The sequence below is a fragment of the Paroedura picta genome, chromosome 6 (genome assembly GCF_049243985.1).
Source record: "Paroedura picta isolate Pp20150507F chromosome 6, Ppicta_v3.0, whole genome shotgun sequence".
Lineage (NCBI taxonomy): Eukaryota > Metazoa > Chordata > Lepidosauria > Squamata > Gekkonidae > Paroedura > Paroedura picta.
Window position 1 is genome coordinate 38,489,628 of NC_135374.1, and position 18,398 is coordinate 38,508,025.

Genomic DNA, 18,398 nt, shown 5'->3' on the forward strand with positions numbered 1-18,398 from the left:
TAGTCGTGGCAGGTTGCCCCACCTCTTCCTGCACCCACACGGGGGAGCATTTGGCCCTGTGCACCCCATCTACACCCGATTTGTGCTCCTGCATGGGAGCTGGGGCAGTGAAGGGGAAAATCTGTTAATATTAGAAGGACAATTTAGTGATTCAGAGAAGTCAGCATAGATTTGTCACCAACAAGTCTTGCCAGACTAACTTGGTTTTCTTCTTTGATGGAGTAACAGGCTTCAGGAACCCAAAAGTTGAGCTGCAAAGCTATACTAAAAATCATTACAAATATTTATTAAACCAAGTGAACCAATAATATATTAAAAACAAAGTAAAAACAACACATATCTAACTTCACATGACAGAACAGACCAAATGCGTTTCGACCCACAGGGGTTTTCTTCATTGTGTGAAATGCTCTCTTTTATAAGATCAAAATCTAAAGGCTTGCTGGGTGGCAAAGAAAAATCTGTTTGGTGTAGCTTCAACTAGTGTTTCTAAAGTATCTGGTTTGGAGACCACCTTCTAAAATATGTATTATCTCAGGCCACCACTCTCAGCTTTTGATTAACTTTACATCAATAGTACATTTCCATGTGTGTCTATATTATGTTACTTTTTGGGAAATTTGGCCAATCTAGCCTATGGAGCCTGTTCTGAAGTAATGAAAAATGCTTTAGTTTGTGTTAGATTTTGTCAGTTTGACATTTCCCCATTTACTGTTGGTGAAAAGAGCAACAAGGAGAAATCAACAACTCTGCCTCCAGTGTTGAAGATGGGTAAAATCACGTAATATTTAAGAGTGAAAAGAGATGCACAGTTTTACCTGTAGATGGTGGTATATAATTAAAAATGTGCAGTTGAATCTGGAGAAACTAAAATATGGTGGGTCTCAGGTTTTTCACATCTCATACCTGTAGATAACATTATTCAGAATGCTTGCATTCCAAATAACCAAGACTTATGACAGCACTGGATTGTATGGATTTATGTTCTGATACCTGCTCATTTGTAACAGTAAAAAATGAGAGCATAAGGATTATTGTGGTGGTACAGTTCAAATGGGAAATCATTCTGCAAAGTCCTGTACAATGTGCCTCTGCACACAAAGCGTATGCACTTTTTCTAAAAGTTCACTATGCATATAGGCATGTCCTCTAGATTGTCCACATTTCATTTATTTTTCTTGTAAGACATCTGTGTCACATGAAAAACTAATGATGGTTGATACAAAAAGAAGCATTATAATAATTACTAGTAATCAAGCCCGCTGCAGGGGAATGCAGCGGGCGCTAGGTCCTACCTAAGGCGGCGGCGGCGGGCTGGTCGGCGGCAGGCTGGTTGGCGGCTGCGAGCTTGTTTGGTTTGCGGCGGGCTGACGCGGCGAGAGGCGCTTCGCGACTCTCGCCGCATCAGCCCGCCAGGCAGGGAACCCCCGGCAGCCGCGCTTCGTGCGACTGCCGGGGGCTTCCTCGGGCGGCGGGCTGACGCGGCGAGAGGCGGTTTGCGCCTCTCGCCGCGTCAGCCCGCCAGGCAGGGAACCCCCGGCAGCTGCGCTTCGTGCGACTGCCGGGGGCTCCCTCGGGCGGCGGGCTGACGTGGCGAGAGGCGGTTTGCGCCTCTCGCCGCGGCAGCCCACCAGGCAGGGAACCCCCGGCAGCCGCGCTTTGCGCGACGGCCAGGAGCTCCCTCGGGCGGCGGGCTGACGCAGCGAGAGGCGGTTTGCAGGGAACCCCAGGCAGGGAACCCCCGGCAGCCGCGCTTCGCGCGACTGCCGGGGGCTCCCTGGGTCGGCTCCCTGGGTCGGCACCCTGATGCGGTGAGAGGCGCTTCGCGCCTCTCGCCGCGTCAGGCCGGGAGGACAGTTCCTGGAGCTGGGAATCGAGGGCTCCCTGGGTCGGCGGCCTGACACGGCGAGAGGCGCTTCGCGCCTCTCGCCACGTCAGGCCGGGAGGAACTGCGAGCCGCGCTGCGTGCGGCTCGCAGTTCCTGGAGCTGGGAATCGGAGGGACCAATCGCCTGCCGATTGGTCCCTCCGATTGTCGTGAGGAAGGGTCCAATCCGGACCCTTCCTCATCACGGACTAATCCCACCTCTACCCCTCTTAGCGAATTATATAGTCCGTGGCGCCACGGGCGGTTTAAAGATTATAAAGCATATTTTGGGAGTTCTGAAGCAGAAGCTGACAGCCAAGCAAAAGCAATGGTACATTTTTACAGCACTAGAGGTAGAGATTTTTAAAAATCCAAAGGGAACTTTGTATTACTGACTACTACTTTTAAGACTATGTACAGAATAAAAACACCAAATCTCCCATTGGCCCATTATGCACGGGGTGGAAAGTCTGCATTCGGGGTGGAATGGCGGCGGCTAAAATCACCAATTATGCACGCTGCAGGCAGCAACCGGGTGCAGAGTCAATGTATGCCGCTGAAAAAGCCACATTAGCGAGATGCGGAAGAAAGTGGAGCTTCCCGGGACCAGGGTGCAACCAGAAGTGGCTCCAGAGTATTCACGTGCATAATCGGATACTCTGGGTTTTCCGTTCCGTCCTGTGCATAATCGGTTTGCTTCGCTTCTTCCTCCTCCTCGTTCTCCATGCTTCCGTTTCAGTGGCCGTGCATAATAGGCCATTGTGCCACTCACATGTTGCACAAGAAAAGGAAAACTTGGGGATCCTCTGGACAACATAACTGGATTTGGAGATCATTGGGTGGCACCAGTAAGGCCCATTATGCATGGCCGCCAAAACGGCGATTTTGGGTCACATGGAAAACGCGAAGCACACCGGTTATGCACGGGATGGGGCGTGACGGCAGCAAAACCCAGAGTAACCGATTATGCACGCGGCGATCCCAGTGCCGCTTCTGGTTGCACCCCGGTCACCCGCAAGCTGCGCTTTCTTCCGCGTTTCGCTAATGCGGCTTTTTCAGCAGCATGCACCGAAGCTGCGGCCGGTTGCAGCCGGCACCATGCGTTATTGGTGATTTTAGTCGCCGCCATTCCACCCCGAATGTTCATTATTCCCCCCATGCATAATGGGCTAAAGAAAGGACAGCTGGTAGAATATGCAATGAAAGAAAAAATGATGACTTGGTAGGGAACATCTTCTGAGCACCAGAGCTGGAGCATATTTTAAGGAAAAGGCCTGTATATAGTGAAAAACCTGGTGGAATGAACTCCCAGAGCGCATCTGGGCTGTGCCAGAGCTAGCACAGTTCTGTAGGGCCTCCAAAACTGAGCTCTTTCATCACGCTTTTGATTGGGGCTGATGGAAAGACCTGTTCTACTTAATATTTCTAGTGAGGAGTTGGAGGAAGAGCTGGTCTCATGGCTTAAGTGCCACTCAGCACTTAACACCCACTCAGGCTTTAACTTTTTGAAAATGTATGTTTCTTTTTTATTTTTATCCATTTTGTAAATCATTTGTTGCTTAACTATACTGGTCGCTGGTAGTAACAGTAAACACTTACCTATCTAAATCCCCATGCAAACTGTTCCATAATTTGACCTGATTTATATTTGAATACATATGGATACAAAAATTAAAAGTTAGGTTTTGATTTTGCGTGCACTACTATTCCCAGAAAATATCTCAGATCCTGCTTGCAGTTTCTGCAGTATTTTCCTAACTTACAAAGCAGTGTTTAAATTTATGGGCTGAACTAAGGAATGCAGGTGCAGTGAAACTGGGACTAGCTGGCTGCCAGAAGAATGATGAAAAGAGACAGCACAAAATAGCAGCCGGCAGAACTTCCTGTGCATAAGCTCCCTAATGCCGTGGTGCGCATATTGAAATAGAAATGAGGCAACATATTCTCCTATTACTAGTGCAGGAACACTATAGCAAAGGCAGTTATATTTGTTGTTAGACACAGAGACATTTTTGAACATATGGACGTTTAAGAACTTGTGATTCTTTATGTGTTCACATTTGCCAGTCTCAAATTAAAGATCATACATTTGTCTTAAATTAGTATACTAGCATTTTGGATGTAAATAGTCTGCAGTTATGTTTAGAATGCTTCCTCCACATGAATGGATGGAAATGAATTCTTAAAACACTGACCTCCTCAAGATTTTCTAATGATGTTGATCATCTTTAAAACTTCGGGCACAATAGGCTGGTATGTATTGTAGACTTTGTTATCAGAGCTTTTAAATAAATGGGACTTCCAGTCCTGGTCTGGAGCTGGGCTCGAAGGTAAACTGTAGTTGTGTGAGCTACAATTTGATATGTCCTGAGTGTTCCAAAGAGTGGGTGAGGAGAGATGCCGAAACGGAACACATCCTGTTGCTGGCTGTGGGGGTGGGCTGAGCAATCTAGCATTGTTTGTGCCAGTCGTGGATATTCTAGTGAAGGTAGCAAAAGTGCCAGCAAAGGGCTTTGTTGCAGCGGCAACAGATGGATAGACGGTGGAGTTCCTGGCCAGCAGTCAGGTGGTGTTTTCAGAAATGGGTGTCCTGCACAAAGGATAAAGGCTTAAGAGGAAGAAAGGAAATCCAGGCTAACCCCATGAAGAGGGAGCTGGAGGCTTGTGGAGAATGTGCTTGGAGGGATCAAAGGAGTCCTGAGGTGCAACTGTTTCATTGTCCTGCTGTCTCTGTAGTTTACTGTCCTGCCTAATTTGTGGGGAGACCAAAGAGAAGGGTGGTAAAGTTAGGTTAGGAGATAGTTTTTTGAAGAATGTACTGTGACTGGTGGTACCACAGATGCAGTTTAACTAGATTAACATTTATGACAAACAGGCAGAAGGTTCAGATCTGGTGATAATGCTAATGATTTTTACGTTGGGAGAACCAAACTCTTACTAAGTACATTTGGGCATATTTTTCATGAACACATAGCATAATTAGTTTGTTCATACTGAAAGGCCCTTCCCCGGCCCACAGCAGAATAAAGTGTTCGTATTCTTTCTAGAACTTTCCTAAATATCCAGGGCTGTTTCTACTGAAATTGGATCTTTTGGTCTATGCGTTTCTTAGGGACTAAGTCACATTGGGCCTTACATCTGAGCAAAGCTGTGCAATAGTTCCATGTTTTTTTTCATATGTTTACTTTTTAATTTGGGATTTGCTGAGGAATAGAGCTGTGGTGATTGCCATGATGAATACTGTGTTGGAGGGAAACTATAACAGGCAGCTGACAGGTACAGCTATTTCTTACTTTCAGTTAAACAAGTTAGCACAGGATGTATTCATTCTAGCTGCTTTTTAATAAAAAAGATAAAGATGTAATATGCTTTATTTTGGTCCCACCTTTGAAAGGTAATGCATACGATATTTGAAGGTGCATAAAGCCTTTTGTTTGTTTGTTTCTTCCATCATAAAGTGTTGTAATTCAGTCTTGGTTTCAGTGTTGCAGTTATGTATATTGCTCAAGTTCAGAGTAGGTATTCATATTTGAAAATGTAAGGCCAGAGAAATATACATTTATATTCACTTGGCCTTAGTGGAATTATCCAGGTTTTGTATAGGATTCTATTATTAAGATGACCTGTAGAATCCTAAATAATACATATTTTACATTTCAGATTTTATTTATGTTATGTGTTAGTGTTCTTAACAAAAATGGTGAGCTTACAGTGGCTGACAATGCTTCATGTAGCTGGTATCTTCTGTACAACAACTCAGTAAATTGGGCACATTCTTGATTTTAAACCTTAATAATATAGTTTAATGGTTTCACATATACTGCATTCTATAAAGTTTCAGGCCACATTAAAAACATATGTGGCATTTTAATATTCATATTTGTATCAGAAAATAATTTGGAATCCAAGTATCAATCTGTTTATATCATATGACACTATGTACACCTTTTCTATCTTGCACATTTTTAATTAAGTTATGTTGTACATTCTATTTATTATTAGTGCACTAGTTTTAGTATGTTTATCATCAGATCCTGTGCATACCTCTTTTCTGGTATCACTGTTGACTTCTGTATGCACTCTGCCCTTCAATTTTATAATTTTTCATCCCTTGTCTCAACATTAGGAACGGCAACGATTGGAGACCATTCTTAACCTGTGTGCGGAATATTCCAAACCGGACAGTGACTCTGTAGCTGTAACAACAGTTGCTGATGTTCAAAAAATTAATAAAGAACTTGAAAAGCTTCAGTTTTCTGATGAAGATTCTGTATTTGAAGATTCACAGATGACTCCAGAAACAAGAATCAGAAACCATTTGCAAGTGCCAGCTGATGATTCTGATTTCTCAGAAGTTATGGGGTTCCTTTCCTCTAGAGGAATCCGAACAAATACACATTTAAATGAAATCAGGACATCTTCACCATTACCACCTTGTGCCTTCCTGAAGAATGTCAGTGAATCTTCATATTTAAGCATCATGCCAAAGGTAATAGCAAAATATTCTACAGGGAATAACAAGATCGTAAATCTTAAAGGATATAGTTAAAATATTCAATTCAGATTGCTAGTGTATAGCTGTGTTTTTTTTCTTAGGTATCAGTTTTGTAGACACATTTCAGAAAAGTGCTCAGTTGCACCATTTCCTCTTCCCTCAATTCCTGTAGAGAGGGAGGTTCCAAAGCCAGCCATCTGTGATTGGCTGCAAACAGATGAGCTTTCCAGCTGTCACTACTAAATAATAATCAGAATGAAGTTCAATTTCATGTAGTGCAGGCTCTGGACAAGACAGGTGGGAACTAGGCTTTATCTTGGCTTTAACACTATGGAGGTGTCCAGGATCTAGATGGCCCTCAGCCCCATCTGAAATGCCAGATAGGAAGAACAAAATTTTCCCTATCATGAGGACAATAGCCAAAAATTAAGGTGGGGAGGAGGAGACACCATGGCCAGCTTTTTCCTCAGTGAAGCCATTTGGTTCATGGAAGGTTGACAATAATTTTGAATTTGATCACTTGCACTCTCCTAGTTATTATGTATAGAGGAGGAAAGTAATTCCCTGAAATTGTGTCATACCTATGGGGTTCTCTGATTAGTCTGTTCATCCACAAGTGAAATTATTCCAAACTCTGAATTTTAGCATTTTAAATTAACGTATTGGCCATAATGTTCTCAGCTTAGTTTTACAGGTGAAGGCAGACATTTTTTTTAAATAGATTATGAATAAATTTGACTTCAAAATAATGTGTGTTTATATTTAATTTTTCTATTTAATTGAACTCTCGTTTTCTAAATTGAGTTAAACTACCTTTAAAGTAATTGCTGGTTACCTTTTAAGGCCATTTGTAACCCTTGCTCCTATCACACTCCTCCATATTTTGTTCGAGACTATGGTTGGAACTGACCAGAGTACTTGAACAGATACCCGTGCAAGCATTTTGCTCTTACCTGGTGTCTCCAAAGTTTCTGCATCCTTATTCTCTGAAAAAAACTGGGGGGAAATTCCCTCTGTCCTGCCCTGTATTTATTTATTGTATGGCATATGTGTGGTGTAGCCAGTAGACTCTAGGATTGTCTGGCAGCCATGCAAGAGACATTTGGAGATGGTTTGCCATTACCTACCTCCACATTATGACCCTGGTGTTCTTTGGAGTTCTCTATGGCTGCCCCCGCTTAGCTTCTGAGATCTGATGAGATCAGACATGTATAGGCTGTCTAGGTCAGGGATACTTCCCCTGTAATGAGAGGAAGATGCAAGGCAGATGAAGGAACAATTCATGTTCTCCTCCCTGTTATCTTACTTACATAGAAAGTAAGTGCTGCTTGCCCTGTTCCTCTTTGGTGTTTTCCGTTCTTAAGTGTGATAGCCAGTCCTTGAATGAGCTATAAGCATGTTCATAGATAGATACTTTTAAGTAAATAACATAATGATCATGGGTTGGATCCAACAGAAGATTTCCAGTACTTCATTAAGCAGAAATGCAAAAATTACTCTTCACTATCTGCTTGTATTATGTGAAAGTGATTTTGTATTTCTCCCTTGCTCAAGGCATAATGCAACTTATTTCTTCTAATACACTTTCAAAATTACATTGAATGATATCAAGTGAATCATTCCTCTGTTATGCTTTTCATGGCTGGCAGTCCTGGGAGAGGCGGTAGCAGACAGCCCTCCTGGGTATACTCAGCGTTGGTCCTCTGCAAGGCCGCAGAAGGGCTTCCCAGCCCAGGGCAGAGTGCAGCCAGCCCTCACCCCTCCTGCAGTCACCAGCCCTCCAGCGGGCTGTTTGTGCGGTGGCCAGGAACACAGTGGTGGCAAGTCCGCCAGAGCGCATCTGGCCAGGGCTAGTGGGAGCGGGCAGTAGTGGGGCCGGGCCAATTAGCCTGGACAGGCACTCCACCCAGGAGGGCTCAGTACTTTTATTTATATAGCCAATGGTTATGATTTACAGGTTAAGAATTTTATAAGTTCTACAATTTAATTCTGGGTCTTGTAAGAAATAATAGTCTGATGTTCTCTGATTTTTCTCTTCTAAAATGCTTAGAGCCCAATATGTTTTAATAAAGAGTAACCCATTTCTCTTTGCTGGCACCTCTATAGAGTAAGGAATTCAAGGACTGAAGCCTGTAGGATATCCTTGTGATCATCCTTTACGGCCCATAACTTAGAGTTCCTGTTTATAATCCTCCTTTAGGAAGATGAAATTTAAGACTCAGTGTCAGTGTTACCCAAGTAGGATACCAATGAAAAGCAGGCTTTCCTGCTAGGATTACTAGAGCTAATAAAGAAAACAATTTGTTAGACTGGGTCATCTGTTAGAATAGTAATCAATTACCTACAAAAAATAAAATTTCTTCTAAAATTCTAAGATTCCATATACAAAATAGCATTGCTTAATCTGAGAGTAGAGAAATAATAAAGTGAAGAACTGGAAATGGAATCCAGGGCCTGGGTTTAATTTTCAGATGCAGCGATATTATGCAAGTAACTTAACCTCTAAATACAATTAGGGTCCCCATGAAAAGAAAAATCAGTTTCATGACTTGCAGTGTAATCCTAAAGAGAGTTTCAGACTGTTTAATGCAGGAAAAGGTTGCTGCGTGAAAGCACCCCTGATGCTAGTTTATTTTTTATCTTGCAAATATTGCCCAATAACTAAACAGTTATGGAAGACAAGGGGCAAGAAAGTTGAAGCATTCTTGAACTGTTTGTCAAAGCAATATTAATAGGGGAGTTAAAAACCTTTACAACATGATTGTTGACATTGCTAAAACCCCACTTATATAAGCAAAATTTTATTTTAGCATCTTCTAGTTAATATTCAATAAAAATAAAAATAAGGAGTACACAATTTGAACACTGTATTAAAAATAACATAATATTGATTTTATTGTAGACAACAGAATGCATAAATGATGAACAACGAGCACTGGAGCTTAATCAGATGGAAGAACAGCGCATTATGATACTGAATAACTTGGAAGAACTTGAACAAAAGATCAAAGATTTAAATGATCAAATGGATGAATCCTCTAGAGAGGTATAGCAACATAGTTTGCTGTTTTAATATTATTTTATCTCATTAATAAATCTGGTTTGCTACATGAAAGTGCATATATAATTAAGACGTTTATGGAGACTAAAGGACAGTTATATAGAGAAACTTATCAAAGACAAGAGTATTTTGTGTACTACAACAAGGCAAGATAAGAAATTGTCTTCTTAGTTTATTGTACACTCGTCAGACAGCTCTAGGACTACCAGGCCCCTGGTAGGGGTGGTCAACATCCTGCTTCTCCTCCTGTTGCTTGCCACAACTCTGAGTGGCAGCAATAGAAAAATAAACCCTCATTGTGTGTATCTGATTGTGTTGTCATGTAACTTCCTGTCAAGGAATCCAAGACAGGGCAAGTGTGTACAAGAAACTAAGTCTTATAAAAATATATGTAGTTATTTAAATAAATCAAAGAATATCAGCTTATTAATAGGCAACACAAATCTCTAAAATTAGTCAGGTTCAGAAAACGCTAGCTTAACTACCTAACCAAGGAAAGATTGCTTTAGATCAGTGGTCCCCAACCTTTTTATCACCGGGGACCGATCAATGCTTGGCAATTTTAGTGAGGCCTGGGGGGGGGGTAGTCTTTTGCCAAGAGACGTCGCTGCCACCTGAGCCCCTGCTCTGCTTGCTTTCCTGCCAGTGCCCCTGACTTCCTGCCACCCACTGGGGGCGCTGCCAGCAGCAGCCGCACAGTGCCACGCCGAGGGGGAGCCCCTGCCATGGCGGCCGCTGGAGAGCACCAAAGGTGAGCCGGTGGCAGAGTGGCAGGGCAGCCCCTAAGCCAGCAGCCAGGGAGGAGCTGCGGCCCGGTACCAACTGATCCACGGACTGGGACCGGTCTCGGTCTCCAGACCGGGGGTTGGGGACCACTGCTTGGGAACCACCAAATCCAAGCTGGTTGGTTGAACTCCCCAATTCCTAGGCCAGTTATAGTTTCTGGCCCTCTTGGTTCAGCTGATAAAGAACCAATCAGCCTACATTCGGGCCAGAACCTTCTAGAACAGCGGTCCGCAAGCTTCCGCTTGCCGCGGACCGCTGCGGCGTAGTGGGGGAAGAGGGTGGCCTGGGGGCCCGCGCACGCACGGCAGCCCCAGCGCAAACGCGCATGCTTCCCCTCCCGGCCACTCCGGGCTGCAAGTAAATCGGCCGCTAAAGCTAAAGCGGCCAATTAGCTTGCGGCTCAGCAAGCTTCTCTTCCCTCCCCTCCGGAAGCGAGAAGCTTGCCGGGCCGCGAGCTAATCGGCCGCTTTGGCGGCCGATTTGCTCGCGGCCTGGCGAGCTTCTCGCTTCGGGGGGAGGGAAGAAGGAGCCGCGGCCCACGGGTTGGGGACCACTGTTCTAGAAGATTATCTCACCCCAATTCCATCCATGCTCACAAATTCTTACTTAGAACCCATTAACCCTCCCCATACTTTGACCTTGAGCATGAAAAGGACTCTGTAGGTTATTGAGCCAAATTATGAACATCTGCAAGATAGAACCAGTTACTCCCATTAACTCTTGAGGGGAAGAAATAAATGCAGAATATGTTTTTCTAGGACGTCTACTGCATGGGAGCCATTATGCCTGATTTTTGGTCTGGGGCTAGTTGTCCTGATTTTTCACACAAATGCATGGGGAGCCTTGGGCTCGCTCCCCCATTTGCCCCCAACAGGAAATTAAATTTTCCCACAGGTTTTGCAGCTGCTCCAAGGTAGTACAGAGCTGAGAAGGCATTGGGGAAGCCAGACACCTGAGATGCCTGACTTCCCCACTCTTATCTGAGCTTCAAACCACAGCTCCACATGTTTTTAAAAAATAAAAGGGTAGGGGAGGTTGCAAGGGAGGATGATGGAAGTGGTGCTGGGGGGAAGGTTGGAGCAATGCCCTGATTTTCCCCCCTTATACACAGCCCTGCCCCAACATACACATAGTTGGATCCGTGGCAAAAAGATTTCTTCACATTCCCTTGCTGCAGGCCAACTGAGGGCCTGAGTTGGGCTAGGCCTGGGACCACCCAGGACTAGGCCCAATTCTGTCTGGAAATGGGAAATAGCCGCCCCACACCCAAAAAAGTGGTGATTGCCGCCAAGTCCCTCATGGGGAAGTGGTCTGGATAACACCAAGCAAAGATTTTGAACTAGTTTCTAAATGGCTTATTACTGGTCCCAATTATACTGGTCCCAATTGTGAGATGCTGGGGGTAGGGGATGCAAGAGAAAGACAAATAATAATTTACCTGAAAATTGGTATTTGTTACGGGTAAATCAACCAGTTAAAGTCTGTTACACAAACCACTGTTTAAACTAACAGTGGATTATTTTGACTTCTGATTGTGGCTGTAATCTCTGAAAACTGATTTGCTTTCATTGAAACACGTTCAAGGATTAGTTTTCTGTGAAAATGATTGGACTTTTTGATGAAATGTCAGAATCAATGTTACATATGCTACATATTTATGCTACATATTTATTTTTACTAATTTCTGTAATGTATTTGCATTTCTTCTGATATAACAAAACATGTCTAGTATGCATTTCTTACGGAGACAAATTATGATTTTTATGTCTGCTAACCAATTTCCATGGATATTTCTGTATCCTAGGAAAAATTCTTCTAGCACTTGCTTTTGGAAAATTCTTGGCACTGCACCAAGATCCAGACAGCTGCTGAAGGCTGACCTAGCTCAGTGGAATTTTTGGATTTGTTTTCTATGAACAGCAGACTTATTTAGTTACTTACATATGTACTTTGTTTATGGACTACCTTTCTTCCCATTGAAAATGCAAAGCAACTTACATCATTCTCCCCAACAACCTTGTGAGGTAGATTTGAGACCATGTGATTAGTTCATAGGTCACTTAGGAGGCATCCATTTCAGACAGAAGATTCAAATCTGACAAAAATGTATGTGCCCTTGAGGAAAAATTGAAAGCTCTGTCCACATCCCAAGTAGTAACTACTATGTATCAAATAGCATACATAGTTATTTGTAGCTATTTGGAGCTGATATTTGATTGGGTTGTCATGTAACAGCCTTGGAGCTGATATTTGAATGAATGCTGTAAGATGGTACAATTGTGTACTTATACTTCATTCAGATCTGATAATGAAAATGGGATAATTTAATATGCTTGTATAAACAATGCTTTGGGAGTATTTATACCTATTTAGTTACCCTGTTGAGAGAAGGTGTTATAGTTTGAAATCCAGGCTTGCTCTACTCTGGCATTGCTGTAATGGTAAATAGAGGCATTGTGCCCTTTTGAGGCCCCACCTCCAGCTCTCAAGAAATATCTCCAACCCTGGGGTTGGTAACCTCTGGGTGGGGATGTTTATAAGGAAAGAAGCTGTGGCAATGAGGGCTGGTGGGAGCCTGCGGGGGGGGGGGGGGTCGGGGAGAGAGAAGAGACACGCAAGGCTTGACTGCATCTTTCCTCCAGCTGCATGCCCAGCTGCAGCAAGATTGTAAGTAGCCCACAGACACTTCTGCATTGCTCAGGCTGCCCCTCAGCATGACCCAGACAGATAGAAAAATTGACAGGCAGAGAACCATGTTCCTTGCTTCAGGCAGTTGCTGTTAAGAGGTTTCCCCACAGAAGGCCTGAAGGGAAATGGAGGTGCAGAATCCTTAGCAAGAGTGGCATTTGGCCCCAAGGGGGGTATCCCACCAATAGGGGAAAGCCAGTCTGGTTTCATCAGTGTTTGCTGAGCAGGTCCCTCAGACCACAGAGCATGCTAGTTAACTGGGAAGCCATCCCTGATCACAAGTTCCCTTTCATGTAGCATATGATAGTCTGTTCATTTATAGCTGGCAGTGCTGTTGTGCTGCAAATCAGTCATACTAGATGGACAGTTTCTTCTAAGAGAACTGTGTAGTTTGGAGATCTGTTGTCATTCCAGAAGATGTCCAGGCCCCTCCTGGAAGGCACCACCAGATCAGGCATTTGCAACACTAAGCTACAAACTTCCGGGGTCATTTGCGCCGCTCAAGCCAGTCCCCCACTCCAGCCCTTACCTCTGCTTGTTGTGCATGTGTGAAAAGCAAAAAGTTATGTAAGTGCTTTTACCAATAGATGTAGGAACATTAATTGAGAACTGCATTTCAAACTTTCTATTATGCATGCATGATTTTGGTCTTCTATTGCAGTGGTCCCCAACCCCCGGTCCGGGGACCGGGACCGGTCTGTGGATCAGTCGGTACCAGGCTGTTGCTCCTCCTCGCACTTCTCCCCAGCTGCTGCCTCGGGGGCTGCCCTGCCACTCTGCTGCCAGCTCACCTTTGGTGCTCTCTGGTGGTCGCATGGCTGGGGCTCCCCCTCAGCGTGGCACTGTGCAGCTGCTGCTGGCAGCACCCCCCAGCGGGCAGTCAGGGGCGGTGGTAGGAAAGCAAGCTGAGCAGGGGCTCAGGCAGCGGCAGCGTCCCTCATCAAAAGACTACCCCCTCCCGGGCCTCAGTAAAATTGTCAAGCATTGACCGGTCCCTGGTGATAAAAAGGTTGGGGACCACTGTTCTATTGAGTATAATTACTAATGTTAAGCAGGGAGGGGGGCTGTTCCAAATGTGTCCAATACAGAAATTAATCACAAGTTACAGAATTCCAAGGAAGGACTTGAGAACTGGAAAGACTTAGGGAAATACTCAGTTTTGGACTGACTTCAATGTTCTGTATTTCTCAGGTTTCATTTCACATATCTGTATAAAAAGATTTCAAGAACTTTCAAATACAGCTTGCATCAGTGGGTTTTAAAAAAAAACCATCATGCATGAATAAAGCTTCCAAAATTATGCTGCAGAATTTCTTTGTGAGCAGAACTGAAGCTAAGAATACTTTGTGTTCTTAGATGGATATGGAATGTGCCTTATTGGATGGGGAGCAGAAATCTGAATCAGCTGAACTTCTCAAGGAAAAGGAAATACTGGATCATTTAAACAGGAAGATAGCAGAACTCGAGAGAAATGTTATTGGTGAGAAGACCAAGGTAAATAATGACATGTCTACACTTTTTGCATAGAATTGGAGTTACATCAATTACTTAAAAAATAATACTCTGGGGATGCAATGCTTTAATTTAAAATAATCTTGTCTTCTAATTTACTAATAATCTTGTCTTCTAATTTACTGACTCCTCCCTACAGTTCACAGAAATCAAGATTTGTAACACACTAATGTATTTTTAAATTGAAATTTGTTTTTTGAAGAAACTGATTTTTTTAAGGAATAGTATTTACAGGGATTAGGGTCTGGGAGATTTTGCACATTAATGCTATGCTGACAGTAATTTCCCCCTATTTTACTAGTTTATGACATGGTATAACCTGCAACATATTCATCTTGGATGAGTAATTTCACTTATCATTTACATAGCATTTATAACTATATAATATATACTTTCTCTAAACATAATTTTGATTTCCTATTGCAGAGAATACAGTTCAAGCAGAAAATTAAATACATGGTATCATAGCTGGAATTTTACACAGTAGTCTTGTGAATGACTTTGTCAAATATGAAGACACTTCAGTTTTAGGATGCTGCCCAGATCTTGGAATCTCAAGATTATGTAACTGTTTGTCATTTTCTTCTTCCCCACATTCTTGTGCACCCAAGCCACTCCTGCCCCATTGGAACCATCCACATTAGGCACAAATGCCAGCAGCTGTGTAGGAAAGGGATTTGGGCAACTGGGGGACAGAGAAACTGCAGGCAGAGAAAGAAGTGGCTCTACTTCCATTTTTCTGTCACACTTTGTCCACTCTTCAAACTGCTTGTGATTTAAAAAAATACAAAACCTAAAGAGGATTAGTTAGTGTCATCTAGCCAAAAATGCTTCAAAATGATCATAGTGTTCAGTCTAGGCAGCTAAGGTTTGACTTGTAATTTTTTTTAAGCTTTCAGGTTTCCTATTCTGCAAAGTTTCCAAATTTGTCTTTTATTTAAAAACTAACAAGAAAGCTCATTGCAAGCAGGAATGCAATAGGCGCTAAGACCCAGGGGACACTGGGAAGTGCAGATCTCTCTCTGTCTCTCTCCCCTTCTCGCTGAGGTGTGCCTCACAGCAGGAAGCATAGCAAGTAATTGGGACTGGTTTTGTAGGAGGGCTGGTGTGCAGTTTGGGGCAGCTCTCTCTGTCTCTCTCTCCCTCTGTCGAAGCAGGGATGGCTCTCTCTGTGTCTCTGTCAGCAGCTTGGGGCGGCTCTCTCTCTCTCTCTGCCTTCCTCGCAGCAGGAGTGATATGAGGGAATGAGGACCTGTGTTCAGTCTGGCAAGGCTTTGTGTGTCTCTGTCTCTAGCATCCAGGGAGGGAGGGTGGGAGCTGTAAGGGCAGGGCCAATCAGGGTGCAGCAAGCATTGCTGGCTGCACCCTGATTTTTCCTATTCCAACTTGGACAGCCGGACTCATTCCACCCCCCAGGCTATTTCACAAATATATAGAGGAACCATGGATAAGGATGTCTTTATAATGCTAGAACATTTGATAAATGCAGAAAGCTCATGTTTAATAATATTGGTTGATGGTTGATGATGACAATCTAAAGATAAAAGACTAATTTGTCATATCAAAGATTTTTTTGTAATGCTGATTTATTTAAAGTTAAATTAGTGTCAGTATTAAAAAGCATTTAAGGACACCTCTCTCCCCCCTTGAGACAGTGGAAAGTGCTGTTGGATAAATTAATTCAGAGCTATCAATAGTAATTCATTAATGGTTTGGAGAAGTTGTACTGTTTGCACCTGAATATTTGCCAGATATCCTTTTTTACTCATTTAAATGTTGGCTCGCAGTGTAAAATCACATGCCATATCATTTCCACAGTCACATTCCATTTTCAGGCATTACTGTTTGCTTCTTGACAGCTGTAATGTCTACAAGTGAATGGATTTTTGCAAATAGTGAAATAATATCTCCATACAACTTATGAAAGATAAAACCAACTTCATTCACAGAAGTATAGTGTAAATGATGACACTTCTGTTTGGGGTGGTGATAGCTTGATGTTTATGGAAAGAGTTAAGTGCTGGAATTAATTGTTGATCTGGGCACCTGTTGGACAGGAAGTCTTGCAAAGTCTTGCACAAGTTTATCTGATCAGTTTAGGGGCATCTGTTTCAGGAGCTTGCGAAATTCTTTTTTAAAGTATCATAAAAGGGAGATCTATGATTTACCATCTGGGTGCTTAAAATAGACTAAAGGGAGAATTTTCATATTACTTGTAATTTTATTCATAATCTCTAAAGATGTTAAGCATGATATGATTACTTCCCATACTGGTTTACTACAACATGAGGTGAACATTATTTAACTCAATTAATTAATACTAACCATCATGCAAATAACAAATCCAGTTTATTTGTGTAATTCAACAGTAGTCACAAGCCGCATTCACAATTAGTAAAACGGCAACATTAAAAGAACTCCATTTAGGCCCATTATGCACGGCCGCCGAAACGGCGATTTCGGGTCACATGGAAAACGTGGAGGGGGAAGACGCGACGCATACCGGTTATACACGGGGCGGGGCGCGACGGCGGCAAAACCCAGAGTAACCGATTATGCACGCGCCGATCCGGGCGCCGCTTCTGGTTGCGCCCCGCTCACCCGGAAGCTGCGCTTTCTTCCGCGTTTCACTGACGCGGCTTTTTCGGCGACATGCACCGAAGCTGCAGCCGGTTGCAGCCGGCTCCGTGCGTTATCCGTGATTTTAGTCGCCGCCATTCCACCCTGAATGTGCGCTAAAACCCCCGTGCATAATGGGTCTTATACTAGCCTGCATATTCTGCACCATTTGCCAATAAGTCATATGTGAAGAGAATGATCAGTGGGGTGCAAATGGATTTGAGTAGGAAGTAGGGATAAAGAATAGTATAGAGAGCCTGAGGAAGGAAACCCACATGCAGCCAGCTGGGTGACCTTGGGCTCGCCACAGCACTGATAAAGCTGTTCGGACCGAAAAGTAATATCAGGGCTCTCTCAGCCTCACCGGGTGTCTGTTGTGTAAGGTCACCAGATTGTCCCACTTTTGGAGGGACATCTGGGGGTACCTGGCAAATTGTACTTATGTTGAAAATTAAAAATATATATTACAATACTTTTTTGTGTTCTATGCGTTCTATGAAACTTTTTATTGCTCTATATAGATCAAATTTTTAATCAAGAACCCCACCGGCCAGTGGTGTCCCACTTTACCAATGTTAAAATCTGGTCACCTTACTGTTGTGGGGAGAGGAAAGGGAAGGCAATTTTAAACTGCTTTGAAACTCCTTCAGGTAGAGAAAAGTGGCATATAAGAACCAACTTCTTCTAATCTTTCAATATTTGCTCCAGGTTTTTTCTTTTAAGCCTTTTTACTATTTTGCTTTATTTTAATTTTTTGATTAGTTGTTAGAATCATTTATCTAGAAGAGTCAGGTATGCTCAAAACTAGTTGGAATTTCAGGTGGTTTAATAGTTTTACTAAGGAAGGTGATTTTATGTATTGCTTAACCGTATAAACTCAGTTCCTTGGTACATTTAATAATTTCTTTAATTTCTTAAAATCATTTGGAGTTCAGAAGAGACTGACCTTTGTAAAAGTTACTTCAATTTCTATTTGGCCCTTTGGAATGATATAATTTGTTTATCCTGTAGATATAGAGAATGCTCTTTTCTATAGTGCAGCTTCAGATGGTGCTATCAGACAATTTTCCCAGTGGAAAAAAAGCTTTGATGTTAAATGTGACCAGAAGAAAACAGGTGTTTTCAGTGGAATTTCCCCTGGGATGAAGTTCCTTGCAATACTTTGTATGTGCATGTATGAGGAATAGATTGGATTCAGAGCCTTCGACCGCAGCTGGGAATCCATCAGAGACTCTTAGCACTGATATTCGACACGGCCACAGCTGCCAGAAAGGAAGGAAAGTGTATTCAGGATGGGTTGTGGTTCTTAGCTTTCCCCTGCCACAGGATCTCTGCAGCTTCCATGTCAGACTTCTCTTGCTGCCTATCTCC

At 43.1% G+C, this 18,398-nt stretch overlaps 1 protein-coding gene across 13 annotated transcripts in view; it reads left to right on the plus strand.

Moving 5' to 3' along the window:
- PHLDB2 (pleckstrin homology like domain family B member 2) overlaps nt 1-18,398 on the plus strand; it is an 85,225-nt gene that overhangs the window by 32,289 nt on the left and 34,538 nt on the right. For all 13 annotated transcript variants that reach the window (XM_077342167.1, XM_077342178.1, XM_077342170.1 and 10 more), the window contains 3 exons: nt 5,993-6,355; nt 9,264-9,407; nt 14,253-14,390. In XM_077342167.1, the coding sequence (XP_077198282.1) occupies nt 5,993-6,355; nt 9,264-9,407; nt 14,253-14,390 (645 nt within the window). The remainder of the gene's footprint in view (nt 1-5,992; nt 6,356-9,263; nt 9,408-14,252; nt 14,391-18,398) is intronic.